The sequence below is a fragment of the Glycine soja genome, chromosome 6, assembly GCF_004193775.1.
Source record: "Glycine soja cultivar W05 chromosome 6, ASM419377v2, whole genome shotgun sequence".
NCBI lineage: Eukaryota > Viridiplantae > Streptophyta > Magnoliopsida > Fabales > Fabaceae > Glycine > Glycine soja.
In genome coordinates this window covers 2,293,170-2,307,534 of record NC_041007.1, presented here as the reverse complement: position 1 = coordinate 2,307,534, position 14,365 = coordinate 2,293,170, and the positions used below count along the sequence as shown (strand labels likewise).

The window sequence follows — 14,365 nt, the reverse complement described above, 5'->3', positions numbered from 1 at the left end:
ATTACTTAATACTATTAGCATGTTACTTGATAACAAAAAATAAATAAAAATATCAAATTTTATATGGTTTAACAAAATTAAAGGACAAAAATCAAGACGATCTGATTTTTTTTTTATCAAAATCATATTTAAACCATTTTTAAATAAGTTCGAAATATGATCCAATTTAAGAAAAATATATATTTAAAATTTGTAATTACTAGTAATTGATTTTTGTATTCGATTTTGGTGCTATAGAATTAAATTAGTCTCGTAAACACTAAACACTTATTCTATCTTTCTTTCTGTTCCACCAAACCTAGGAGGAGATTTCGATGCTTTTTGCTTTTTGCTTTTTCCTCCATTTTCTTCTTCTTTCGTTCCTCCTTAATTTACTTTACTTTACTTTTCCATCCTTTGATTTTGACATGTATTTTGTTTCACTGTCTGTATGTCTGTCTGTCCCTGTCAACCTGTTCTATATATTGGCCCCTACTTACCTATACGCCCTCTCCACCATCTTCTCTTCTTCAACCTTCCTTAATCTCTTTGTTTCCGTCTCTATTTTCCTTCTAAATCTCTGGTTGCTGTGGTTCCCAAAACCCACTTATTGGTTCCTCTGCAGGAATCAAAGCATAGTATATTATTGTTTTGAAACTTGATGTTTGGCATTGATGACTGAAATCCCTCTTTCCGAGTTTATTAGGTTTATGATAAACTCCTCCTTCAGACGCAGGACCCACTTGGTTCAATCTTTCTCCGTTGTCTTCCTCTACTGGTTCTATGTTTTCTCATTGATCTCCACTTTCCCGTCACATGTTCTGATAGTATAGATAAGGTGTAAACTATTAGTGTCTCTGGGTTCTGCGGATTATTTGTTCTTCATTTTTTTTATATGTCCATGGCCTCATCAAGTGGAAACTCCTCCATTAGCACAAAATCTCAGAGCTCTGGCTCCGAGGGTGATTTGCAGGTTGTTGTTGTTGTTGTTGTTGTTTTTTTTTTATCAGCTAATTGCAATTGTTAATGGTTAGATTTTTGTGCACGACTTTTTCTTTTCTCATTTCTCCTTTTATCACCGAGCCAATCTTATGAGTGTGTGATTTGCAGGTTGTGGTAGACGAGAGAAAGAAGAAGAGAAAACAATCGAATCGCGAATCGGCGAGAAGATCTCGGATGCGAAAGCGTAAGCACTTGGACGAACTGACGAAGCAGGTTTCACAGCTCGCAAAGGGCAACGGCGAAATCCTCGGCACCATAGACATAACCACACAGCATTATCTGAACGTTGAGGCAGAGAATTCGATTCTGAGGGCCCAAATGGAGGAGCTTAGCCAACGGCTCCAATCGTTAAACGACATCGTCGACGGTATCATCAACCTCACCAACGCAACCACCGCCTACGAAAGGGACTGTTATCTAACAAGCGCACAAAATATCACCACCAAGAACAACACGCTCTGTCTTAACCAACAAGCCGTTTTTCAGTGGTGAATTGTCACCCTCGCTCTGCCTTTGCGGATCTGACAATAAAAATAATAATTTGTTCTCTTGGAGTTGCTTCGGGGAGGAATCAATCAGTGAACAAAAAATGAAAAGTTAATGTGAATTAGTACAGTACTTAGGGTGGGGCTATATATATGTTAAGTGGGAGATTGATAGATAAACAGAATTTGTGCAAAGTGCTTAATGAAAATGACCTGGTGGCCTGCAACTATATGTCAGGCAGGTCATTAGTACTAATGGATCACTCTTGTCCAATATCATGGAAAAAGAGATTTCGGTGCATGCTACTGTAGTTTACTATTCTATCGTGTGCTTGCTTTAATGCTACAGTACTTAGCTCTTCATTTGATTTATTTTCATGAATCATGTATGTGTTGTATGTATTCTACTAGTTTTGTCTCGGTGCTGTGTATGTGTTTAATTATTTTATTACTATTATTATAAAACATAAATTTTATTATAAATTTGTATCTGTTATTAGTAAAATAAATTTTATTTAACTAATTATTGTTTTGACGAAATGTTTTTTGTTTTAACTGTAATTTTCAATAATTAAAACATAGATAGAAAATAATTGAGTAAATTACACTTGGATTCCTGTGATTTTTTTTTATCTTACAATTTTTTTTTAATTGTTTAATTCATATTACACTTAGACAGTTCTTTCAATGTCATTTAATAATTTAATAGAAAGTAGGTATATGTTAATTACATGATTTTTAATGAAAAATTATATCTAAAATATCTTTATATTCTTTCTTTTAACTTAAAAATATTTTAACAATTTTTTTTTTCAATTGGACGTAAACCCAACTTTTTAATAGACATGAAACCTCCTTGTTTGTACACATGTGTTAACACCCTTCTTCTTTTTCTTCTTTTTTTAGTTCATTTTTTTATGTGTTGGGTCGTTTGGTTGCTGTATTTTTGTTATACATGTTCCCAATAATGTCTATTGATCGAATATGGTCTTTTACTTTAATGTTTTGCTCTCACATTTGTATTTTAAACTTCTTTCTTCGAAATATTTATCTTTGATGACTATGTGTTTGATATAATGTTTCAATCAAGAGTTACATCTTCTATAAGTGTTAGCAACAATGAAATAAGAGTCAAATATTAAAGAAAAAAATGTTATTAACTCGAGAAAGATCCATTCTTAGGATCAATTGTTAATTTGTTATATTTAACAAAAATATTCGGATAATTTCTTCTATTTATATATTTCAATTGACGTTAATTAACAACATTAATTAATAAAAAGGAAGTAAAAGTAATTAAAAAAAAGAACAAATATTGAATACAATTAAAAAAACATAGAAAGTAGGAGTGTAATTTGTATAAGAAAGTAGGAGTGTAATTTGTATGAGTGTAATTTACTTAAAATAATTACGTCAAATAATGTTGATAATGGAAACTCTTTTAAACAGTACTACACATCAATTAAAATTCATAGAACTGTACTTGCTGGTTTTGATTACTATATATGTTTATTTCACTAAAATACTACACATCTAAAAAAAACACATTATTCAGCTAACAAAACTTTAAACATGGTTGGGTAGTAGCAACCGAACCTTTTGCAGCTATTTAATTTGAAGCGCACTCCAGCCAAATATATTACCTTTCACGTGGAAATCAAGTATTGAAATGTGAACTGTGAGATTAATATTTGACATCATATTTCATAGGAGTATTCGTGGAATAACTCCTCAAGAAGCTCGGTGTGGTGAAAAGCATATATGACAAAATACGTTTTCATTGATTATAACTCAAATTTAAAGGGCTGTAAGCTATTAAATTCCACTAATGAGAAAATTTGTATTGCATATATGCACATTGCAAAAGAGATGAAAACAACAAAGTTAAATGTACGTCTAAAGTGAAAATACGTCTTCATTGATTATAACTCGGATTTAAAGGGCTGGAAGCTATCAAATTCCTTAATGAGAAAGTTTGTTATGAGGGTGCTTAAGTTGGTGCAGCTATATATATATATATGCTGTCACTGTGGTTTATTTTCGGCTAAGTATACTGGGATGATCTCTGTTTTGGGTTAAACTGATTTAGTTTTCTTATACTTTAAAAATAAAAGATGGTTCCTTCTTATACTTGAAAAAACCATCCATGAATTAATAATCACCCTCACTCTAATAATCCTAGCGGAGATGAATCTCCTTCTCATAGTTCGCTTAAAACTTCTAAAGAATCCTGAAGTAGTATAAATATTCTCTATGTATATATGGAAATAGTAGAAAATACTAAATCTTTATATTGTGATTTTGCTAACTCCTAGCTAGCTTCAACACTTTGAAGAAGTGGTACGTACATGAAGAATATATATTGAAACTCAAAACCAAGTCGAATAACTTCATCAAGTCCTTCAAATTTGAGAATTTTCAAAGATTGCAATGATTGAAGTCACCTAGAAAAATCAAGTTTAAGGGAGATGTTGAAAAATGCAATAATAATGGAAGTAGTCTAGTATAGCATTTAACTCAGCAGTCAAACATTTATTTAAATTCGATTCATATACTTTTAGGTTTATAGTATTTTTATTATGCATGTATGTCTTTATATTCAAGTATTTTATATTTTCCAAATCTCGTGTATGAAGAAAGGTCTTATACGATATAAATACTTATGTATCAGTGTATTTACACAATAAGCCAAATTAAGTCAATTCAAATCAAACTAAGAAATAAAGTTTTAAGTGTTTTTCATTCTCCATTTCTCTCCTTAATTAGTTCCTTCAATAAGGAAATGATGGGTCATAATATTCCAATCCTCTCCCAACAAGCTACGTACGAATATCAACTATATATGATATAGAAGCATATAGATGATAGTGAAGAATTTCTTGGCTGGATATCAAGCGATAAGCTTCCATAGATTCCGTTTCACAAAGACCTCCAAAACTAATAAAAAAATGTTATCCTTTAGATATATAGCTCTCATATATGTTTAATTGAATGGATATATGTTTAAGAACGGGTTTAGGTGACTGCCCTTCCTCTGGTCTTGCATCATGCCATGAATATTCGTAATAATAGTAGAAATATATCACTCATCTTCGCCGAAGGTTCCATTATTCCTCCACTGCCACAGATAAACATTGATTGTCTTTAAATTATTTGAATTTAATTAGAATGTTTGATAATGTAGCTTTTTTTTTTAAAAAAAAAATGATAATGTTACGCAAGGTAAATTTGTCAAAGTTCCATAATAATTATTTTAGAAAATATATTTAAAATTATTTTTAATTAGTTGATGGTATTTTTTTTTATTAAAAGTGTAGGAAAATTAAACTCATTATTTCCCTATTCAATAATATTTTAATGATATTTTTGTGGTTTTAATTTATTAATATATATTTATAGGCACAAATTAAAAATGCATTAAACTAATTATGTTAGTTAGAAATCAATTATATCTAAAATATAATATTTGAAGAAAAATATTAATGTCACGCACACATATTAAATGAAGATATTATTTAAATATTTTTGTTTAAAATTAAATTCAGTAAATTTTGATCATTTAAACAAATTTTAATTATTTATACATCATCATAATAAAGTTCATATTTATTTATAATAAATAAATTAAATTAAAATTTTACTTTTTTCAGATGTAAAAATTTACTTAGTGGTTATATATTTTTTGTATTTGAATTTTTAATATTATACGTATACATAATAAGTAGTACCAAAATGTTTTGACGAAAACTGTGTATGAAATATTTGGCGTGATTTCTATCAGCTTTAGTTTATTTGTTTATTTTTATTCTCTTAACTTTTGTTTAATACCACTTTTCAACTCGTTAAATTTTTATACCTAAATTTACTAGCAATTTCTCTCTGTCGAAAATTTGTCAACTTAGTTCAACTCAACTAATTAATAATAGGTTGTCAGTTAAACATACTAACTCGTCACTTTTCTTAATGTTTTTTTTAAAGAATTTGATTAAAAAACTATATTGTTAATTAATTAGAAACTATCCTAAATTTATTGTTTTTATATCATATCTTATATAAATTTCAAATATTCAATTTTTTAGTTGGATTGAACTGGGATAAATTAAAATATGAACTAAGATATTTTTTTACTCATATTATAGATAATAAGTATCGTGAACTTTATTGATAACTATTTAACCTAATTGACTATTCTTTAATAAGATATTTTTTATAATTATATATATTTTTCATTGACAGAACAAAGATGGAGACCTTAAAAGATCTAATCCCACCTACATTTGAATCAACTACTTTGTTAATTTGCTTCATAGTATCATCATTCTATTCATGCTAGTCCTTTGAACTTGGTGGACTAGCACCACTAGCTATAACAATAAACACAACAGACATTGGTTTCTACTTTCTGGAGTCAGCATTCACTTCTGCACCGCACGACACCATTAACATCAGTCAAACACTGTCGTGTTGCCACAATAACCACCTCATTCATGGCAACTACCTTTTGCCGCCACCACTATTTAATTAATTGGTAATCAATAATCACCACGAGACCACCAACCAATTCTTTCGTTCGTTGGTGTTTTCCTTCAAAGTGAAAATGACCAGGTCAAGTCAACTATATTTATTTCACTCTTTCATTTTCTAAGTTTAAGATACGAGTTTGATTTATGTGTTTAATAGACATTTTACCTTTTTAAGATGAGAAAACAGATTATATTATTATTATTATTATTATTATTATTATTATTATTATATTAAATAATTTTATATTATGAATCATTCCATACAATGATAAGATAAGTTACTTTTTATAAAATTATCTCATACAATGATAATAAGTTACTTTTTATCAAATTATCTAAAAGTTATATTGATAATTTATGATTGGACAATTATGTATTTTACATTAAATATTAGACAGTTTTTTCCTTAATTAAATCCCTTGATTAAGGTTAAATTGAAGGAAAGTGTGATGAGAGAAAATGGTTAAATAATGGATTACATTGAAAATTCCTTAAATATGTTTGATTATTCATTACTTTAGAGGATTAATTTGTTCCTCAGTCCCATAAGTTATATGAAATTGTCTACGAGTGCATAAAAGACTATAATGGAGTGATAAATTATAACAAAAAATTATGCACAATAAAACAAATTAATTGATTGGATAAAAGATAAAATTCAAGTAAGAAAATTATTGAGATTCATCGGTAGATTAAATCATAATCCTAAAAAAGATGAACTCGACCCACCATAGAAACATACAAACACACAAGTAACCTCAAATGCATATAATTAACCACTAAACTTTTAATATATAACCCTACTTTAAACTAATTATTCGATTAAATTAAACAAGTCACTTTTGAAAATCTTATTATTTTGTACAAAATTGATTCAACTTAAATTTGAGGAAAACTTACAAACCCAAAAAATTGTAGTAATTAATTTTTATTATTTTGAAAATAAAACCAAACTGAATCATATAGATTTAAATGGAATTGGAAAAATAAATCCTTGACATTATTTAATTAATTGAATTTGATTGGTTTCTATCCTCGTTTTGTTTTCTTCAAGTACTATGTTCCCCGTGATTGATCGCTATTTTTATTAAAGAATCTATCACAATATTTTGCTAGCATGTTCAACGATCAAATTTTAGGGTGCAGCTCGATAACGAGACATTTTGGTTTGCAGGCTTGAAAATTATCACCATTAATATATATGTGCTTCATTAATTATTTATGCCGCCTCACTAAAAAAAAATCTTGTCATTTTTCTTCACTAAATATAGTAATTATAGCATTGATATAATAATTATCATATCAAGGATACACAATGATGATAATTGTAATGATAATGATAATATCAGTAATAATAATAATAAATAATAAAGATAATGATAAATTATTTGTGATATTATTCATAGTAAAAATAAAGAAAATAATAATGACACTAATGATGAAGATTAATAACAATAATATGCATTATAATAGTGGTGAACATTAATGTCAGTGCTTGCAGCAGAGAAAATAATTAGGCAAGTGTTTGTGATGGTGGAACAAAGAGTACAATGTAAGATGAAAGTGAAAAAGATTCCACTCCATTCCCTCCATCCTTTTATGTGAAATATAAATAAGTTTTAAGGGAGTTTAATTCAGTTAATTAAATATGATGCATAAATTGTTAAAAATCCTCTAGTATTCGTATTCAGTTCCTACATATTTAAAAAAAGAAACAGATAAAGTAAGTTAATTTGTGCGATTGATTTACCAAATAATAGACTAAAATTATATATAATAACTTGTTATGTTTGTTCTGAACTTATCTTTTGAAGCTCAATTGTAACACTCTAACTTTTCATATATATATATATATATATATATATATATATATATATATATATATATTATTTTGGTGATTGTTAAATATTTTGAGAAGAACAAATCTGGATTTTAAAATGGGCTGTTGTAGATGATTTTAAAGTAAACATATTTTCGAGAACCTTGTAGTGGACCTAGTCTTGTATTGATATTTGTAAGCAAGATAACTAAACTCTTCGTTACGTTCAGGTCTTTGGGTTCATAGCCCAATTCTGCCAAGAGGTGTTCTGTTAACCTTTAATCGGAAAACCTAACCCTCATTCTTGCTTATATTGGAAATCTTGGGTCATTAAAGTTGCAAAATGAAGAATAAGTGAGAGGAATGTAGAATCGGCATTGTTGCTTCCATCCCTTGTCTGTGGAAAACTTATTGAGGTAAGGAAAATGGATTATTTCACTTATGGATGTGATTACAATTGAGGTAGTAGGGTTGACCTAGATATCAAATTAATTGTGGTGTATGTTTTTACAGTTTTTAACTGTGTTTCAATTCGAATAGACGAGTTATGAACATCTTAAAATACTTTAATTTCTATCATGAACCAGTAAATTGATTCTTTGATTGTTCTTGGTGTTTTGTCCTTTTTTGGGATTATTGTGATGAGGAAATTATGTTTGCTTAAGTATGTTCTACATTGATTATAATCATTGAATTGTTTAATTCACTTCATTATAACCTAATTTGTTTTGGAATTGTTGTTAATGCACTGTGGGGTGTTTGGTGAGTCTAGGAAACCCTTGAGGGAAAGTCAAGTTCATAAAAACTTAAATTGCCATGTTTTGAGCATAACAATTTGCTGAGTGAATAAGGAATTCCCTAAGCAAATTAGGCACATAGTCAAGGGTGTGTCCGTAAAAGAAACCGGCTTAGCAAAATCAATTTTTGGTTAGTGAATGAGAGAAATTCTCTTAGAGAAAAATAAGACTAGTTTAATAAAATCTTAGATTGAAACAAGTATTGAAAGAAAATTTACTGAGCAAATTAGGGGGCTTGCTAAGTAGATCTAAGGATTGAATTTGATTTACATGTTCTCGTAAGAAACGTAGCTTTGGATGTTAACTAATGACTTTGATTTTGCAAAAATAAAAAAGTTTTATAGTTCAAAATATGATTAAATTAGTAAATAAAGGTTAAGTTGTAAAAATTAAGTGATAATTTCACATTATTCCTATTTTTAGAGATAGTAGATATCAGACTAGATTTTTAATAAACAAACTAATAAAAATAGCCAAAAAAATAAAATTAAGGCCTAGCCAATTGGGGGCTTGAGGCAAGTGTCTGATCTAGCAGCTTTTTTTATTTTTATTTTTATGAGTGAGAAAGTACACATGAGAGACAACAAAGCTGAGACTAGGACCTCACATAAGAGTGCCCCGTAAAATCAGCAAAATAACCAGAGAAAAGAGAAGTTGGACATTTTTGGTGTAGCGGCTTAAACAACACTTATATAAATTATATTTTAAATTTATATGAACATTTTAAATCGTAATATGAGATTTTTTAAAACCATTGTTAATTCCTTGAAAATAACATTAGAATTCAATTTAGAGATAGAGATTAAAGAAAATTCAATTACTTATAAGAAAAAACAGTACTACAATTTTACGATCTAATCCACAAATACCATGATTGAATTGCAGTTCAATATATCATTATTATAAGGTTGTTTTTTTGGTCTTATTTTCGAAAAAACACAAACATGAAAGTAGCTGAGGCAGAAGAGACAAAAATAAAGGCGGGGAAAGAAACATCCTCTGCCCGAAGACTATGACCTAACTCCGTGATAACGATTGCCGCTAAAGATTCAGCCTTATACAGACACGCCGTTATACAAACACTGTTCACTGGTCGAAGCCAAAGACCGAAGACGAAGCCGAAGCCGAAAATGACTACTTGCAAATAATTCCCATTTTTTTCTCCGAAACTCAAAACTTTTTCATTTCAAGAGGTAACATAACATTCCTTCTCTATTTTTAGTACTTCTCTGTTAATGAACTCGTCTTTGCAACACTTCAAAACCCTAATTTTTGTTTGATAAAAATCCCATTCTTATCCCCCACCAAAAACTTTGCCTCATTTTGTGTGTCGCTGAATGATTCGTTGTTCTTTCTGTTAACGGACAAGGGAGTCGGGTCAGTGGAGAAAAAATTGCAACCGTTTCGTTTTTTCCCCTAACAATTTATTACTAGGTGGTTTTATTAATGGTTTTTTTTTTATGTTTTCAGAGTTTCATGGATATTTTATGAAATTTATCCGTGCAATTCTCATTATTGGCCTTGGAGTGCATTTCTGTGTAGTGCTTTCTACTCTGTGAGTGTGAATGTTCAAATTCCTCTTTGCAAGTTAGGCTGTAACTGTTTTTGCTAATTTATTTGGGAATCACTTTTTTTTTTTAATGATTGGTGGCAGTTTGAAAGTTTTGATGTCTGTCTAGGGAACATGTTCAATGGCTGTCATTATTTTACCGGACACATTTACGTGCATCAGAGTTTTTATTATTTGGTAGTTTCTAGGAGGGTTTTAGTGGTGTGCAATTTTTTGGCTTTTTCATGTATGTAATAAAAGTGATTTTTAACAATTGAAATACCATGATGTAATGTTCATTGCTCACTGATTGTTTGGTTTCATATAAATGAGATGATTAGATTGTGCTTTTATATTTAGAGCTTTGGCCTCTGGATGGTTTTTAATTCCTGTTACCTGCAATCTGAATTTTAATTTAATTTCCATTTTGTTTAAATTCTTCAAAAGGAGGTAGGATTAGATTTTTTTGTTGAAACGTTGTGGTGGCTTTTGATATACAAGAATTATTTATTAGGATTTGTGTCTGCAAGTTAAATTGACTGCTGTGTGTATGTCAGCAGTTATCATGGGATCGGCTTGTTGTGTTGCTGCAAAGGATCATACTATTCCCAGCACTAGCAGAACTGGAGGTGAAAGTTTAAATAGAAATGCTGTATGTTCGCCAACATGGAGTTTTCAATGGGATAGTTGGGGCCGTGTTGCTGGCGAAATTGAGGATCCTTCCTTTCACACATCTCACAGAGTCAGCAGAAATGTCAGCATGGAGTTAAAAGGGTCATTAAGCTCTGAAAGAGGCAATTTATCTGATTGGGGAAGCACCCTGGATAATTCTGTAACACCCATGTCTCTGAAGTCCCCTGTTCGTGAGCATTTGGTTACAAGTCAGATGACTCCATCTTTAGGTAAATGTAAACTCTATTATTCTTTTGTGGAATGTACTATAACATTATTAGCACATGACAGTTGATGCTTTTAGAGTATCCCGATCTTTGACAGTTGATTTTGCTGATGGATGAATTCTTTTGGCAATTATCTTTGAATTTATCGTGCTCACTTCCTCAAGCTTCACTTTTGTCTTTCCAACAGAGGCAACGGGGAAATTTTTTGGTTAAGCTCTCTGGCTGAACCCAACTTTTTTTTTTTCATGCTGTACCTTTCACTATACTTATTAATAATGTTGCATAATGGTGTCTAGAAATTGCTATGGCCAGGTTGGTTACAGTAATTTCAGCCTCTGCCTGCCAAGGGGGTGAAGTGAGGATCAATGTAAGGGTGGCTTGGTTATATTAATAGGTCTCCTGCACTTCATTTTTAAATGGGGGGCTGTACACTCTCAGGGCTTAGAAGTTCCTTTATCAATCAGCGGTCTTTCTAGATTCATTTTCTTTTGGAAAAAGATGAAAAACCCACCTTTTCAATCTTACTCATTTCTAGTTTATTTTTTCATAATTTATTTTGTATGCAAGGATCTCTTTCAAACCGGTATTCTTTATATCATGTATTGCCTTTCATCCACTGTTTGTGTCCTATCTGTATGGTTTTCAATTTTGGTGATGCATGTTGCTTCCTGACAGCCATATGATTATTCTCTCTGGTTCCTAGGTTGCCTGTTTTTTTGTTTGGGAATTAATTTTTCTTTCTTCTTCCTCTTTGTGCTTGTTGCAGATCTATTCATGTCAAGTAATTGCTCTGCAGTGGTGAGTTTTGAACTGCTAAATTTGATACAAAAGAATTGCTCAATATCTGAATTACAAGCCTTTTACTGTTGGTACTGGCCTCACTGTTAATCTATATTTCTCTTTAGGTGAAGAATCTGATTGAATCACCAGAGATTGCAGAATCTTCAATACCTTCAGTTTTCCCAACACCTATGTCAGATCCAATGACTAATCATAATTATCACAATCTTACTAACTCAACACCATCCAGATGGGCTCATCGTTCTCCCGGGCACCCACTTTTAAGACAAATTTCTGATAGTCGAATTCTGGGTCTGAAATCACCTGACACCTCAATTTCTGAAGGCAGGCCATCATTTGTACTCTCCAACTGTAGCAATGATATGGCAACAGGATCGCAATGCGGGTCATCTGATGGCTGGTCTATGCGCACTTTTTCTGAAATGGTGGCTTCATCTCAAAAGGAAAGGTGGTCTTTTGATAGCGAGTATACTGGTTCAGGTCGTCACAAGATAAGTGGAACCAGTAGCAGGTTCTCGTATTCTCCCTCCATGGATTTACAATCTTGTGGGGCTTGCTCAAAGCTCTTGACCGATAGATCTGCATGGGGTAGCCAGAAATTTATTGCCAGCAGTGACCTCTCAGTTGTTGCTGTACTGGTCTGTGGTCATGTTTACCACGCGGAATGCTTGGAGACTATAACGCCAGAGGCAGATAGTTATGATCCAGCTTGTCCAATTTGTATGGTTGGAGAAAAGTACATGTCGAAGTTATCCAAAAAAGGTCTTTGGACCGAGTCAGAGACTAAGACCAAGAACTACAAGATATCCAGAAACCGAGTAGTTGATAGCTACGTAGATGGTGGGAATGATGTTTTTGATCGCCTAAAAGATATAGTTTCAAAGATGGAGCCTAGTAGCTCCAGTACTAGGAGTTCATTTGGAAAACCCTTCCTGAGGCGGCATTTTTCTTTGGGATCAAAGTGGAGCCGGTCCTTATTGGAGAATGATTCTGCCAGGAAGAAGGGCTTTTGGGCGAGATGTCGCAGAGACTGATTTCCCCTAGCCATAGCTTTTAGTCGCAGGAGTTCTTCAATTATACTAGTAACACCAACCAAGTTAGAATTTTATATTTTCTATGCAGTCTAGCTTTAGTAATAGTTTAGATTTATTTCAAATTTTATTTTAACTTGTCAGCAAAAGTTCCCACCATGTTGACGTGGATCATATTGATTGTATGAATGAAGCGTCTTTTGGAAAAATCAGAGCCTTAGCACTGACGAACACAAGGATGCTAATTGCGAAGGAAACTACACCACCTGTATTAAATGTTGTAACACAAGCTGCACTTACCTGCTTGAGGCTTAAAAATGATAAACTGTGATCAGTTTTTATTTAATTCTAGATCAATTAAAAGTGGAAGAAAACCCTCATTCCTTGAAAGAAATTAGAATATGAAATTAAGACGGATAATATTGCCAGTGTGACGCAAATGAATGCGCCCATATAAGAAGACATTAACAGTCGAATGCTGCTCTCACTCTGTCTATTCTAATAGCAGCAACACCCGTACCGATCACTTTTTGGTTTCTCGTGACTTTCGTTGCCGTGTATCTCTGGGACATTTATACACCAAAATGCTTATTTCAAGATGCTTACTTTGGTACCGTACTAACCTATTGTTTATTTATTCTTTTTCTTTTTTAATATATGTTGTTATATGCTGATATTTGTATATAATTCAACAGTCAATTATAGAATACAGATAGTTTTATCTATATTGTTGCAAAAAATATATTTATAAATGAGATTAACTAATTTATATATTTTATTATTTTTTCAGTATGAGTATTGTTTTTCAGTACGAGTGTGCTAAAAAAATCATACACCTTTGTTCTAATTATAAGATTTTTAAAATTAATTTATGCTTCTTAAAAAAAAATATCACATTAAATTTATCAATTATATATACTATTATTTTAAAATTATTCTTTTATTCTCAATCTACTTATTTATTTTTCATTAATGTTTAAAGAAAAAATAATTAATACATCTAATTTTAAAAAAAATCTTTTAAACAATAACAAACAATTTTTTAAAAAATGCCTTATAATAATTAAAACAAAGAGAGTATTATTTTTGTATTTTAAAAGTATTTTTAGTTATAACTTAACACTATTAAAAATAAATATATACATTATTAAATCCTACTAACATACTCATACTAAAAAAGTATATATATTAACAAATTACTAATTAATTAAATATAACGATTACAATGTAATGAGGATATTAAGAATTCTAATTCATTTTTGAATAAATAAATTATTATTGTGAGGAAATTACCGAAAGTATTATAATGAGGATATTAAACGAATCAGTCAAACTTTCAATTATCAATTTTTTAAATTCATTATTATAACACTGCTCCTCCCGAAAAAATCTTGTTTTAACGTCTCCAACAACAATCATAATATCCAGAAAAGCAAAGCTATAATTAGCAGGGTGGTTATTCTACTCTTTCTTTAAATAA

The 14,365-nt window shown here is 30.6% G+C and overlaps 2 protein-coding genes across 8 annotated transcripts; both read left to right on the top strand.

Annotated features, from left to right (window-relative positions):
• The first annotated feature begins 469 nt into the window (after positions 1-469).
• Positions 470-1,788, top strand: LOC114414635 (bZIP transcription factor 44-like). Its single transcript, XM_028378971.1, has 2 exons — positions 470-952; positions 1,090-1,788. Exons 1-2 carry the CDS (start codon positions 875-877, stop codon positions 1,471-1,473), a joined length of 462 nt encoding a protein of 153 aa, XP_028234772.1. The 5' UTR covers positions 470-874; the 3' UTR covers positions 1,474-1,788.
• Positions 1,789-9,593: 7,805 nt separating this feature from the next.
• LOC114414634 lies at positions 9,594-13,231 on the top strand. Of its 7 annotated transcripts, none has more exons than XM_028378965.1 (5): positions 9,594-9,798; positions 10,076-10,160; positions 10,715-11,056; positions 11,820-11,851; positions 11,959-13,231. In XM_028378965.1, the coding sequence occupies exons 3-5, from the start codon at positions 10,720-10,722 to the stop codon at positions 12,886-12,888; spliced, it is 1,299 nt and encodes a 432-aa protein (XP_028234766.1). In that variant the 5' UTR covers positions 9,594-9,798; positions 10,076-10,160; positions 10,715-10,719; the 3' UTR covers positions 12,889-13,231. The 7 variants fall into 7 exon arrangements, with proteins under 7 accessions (XP_028234766.1, XP_028234770.1, XP_028234771.1 ...); XM_028378969.1 differs by having other exon boundaries at positions 10,712-11,056; XM_028378964.1 differs by lacking the exon at positions 9,594-9,798 and adding an exon at positions 9,805-9,982.
• The last annotated feature ends 1,134 nt before the right edge of the window (positions 13,232-14,365 follow it).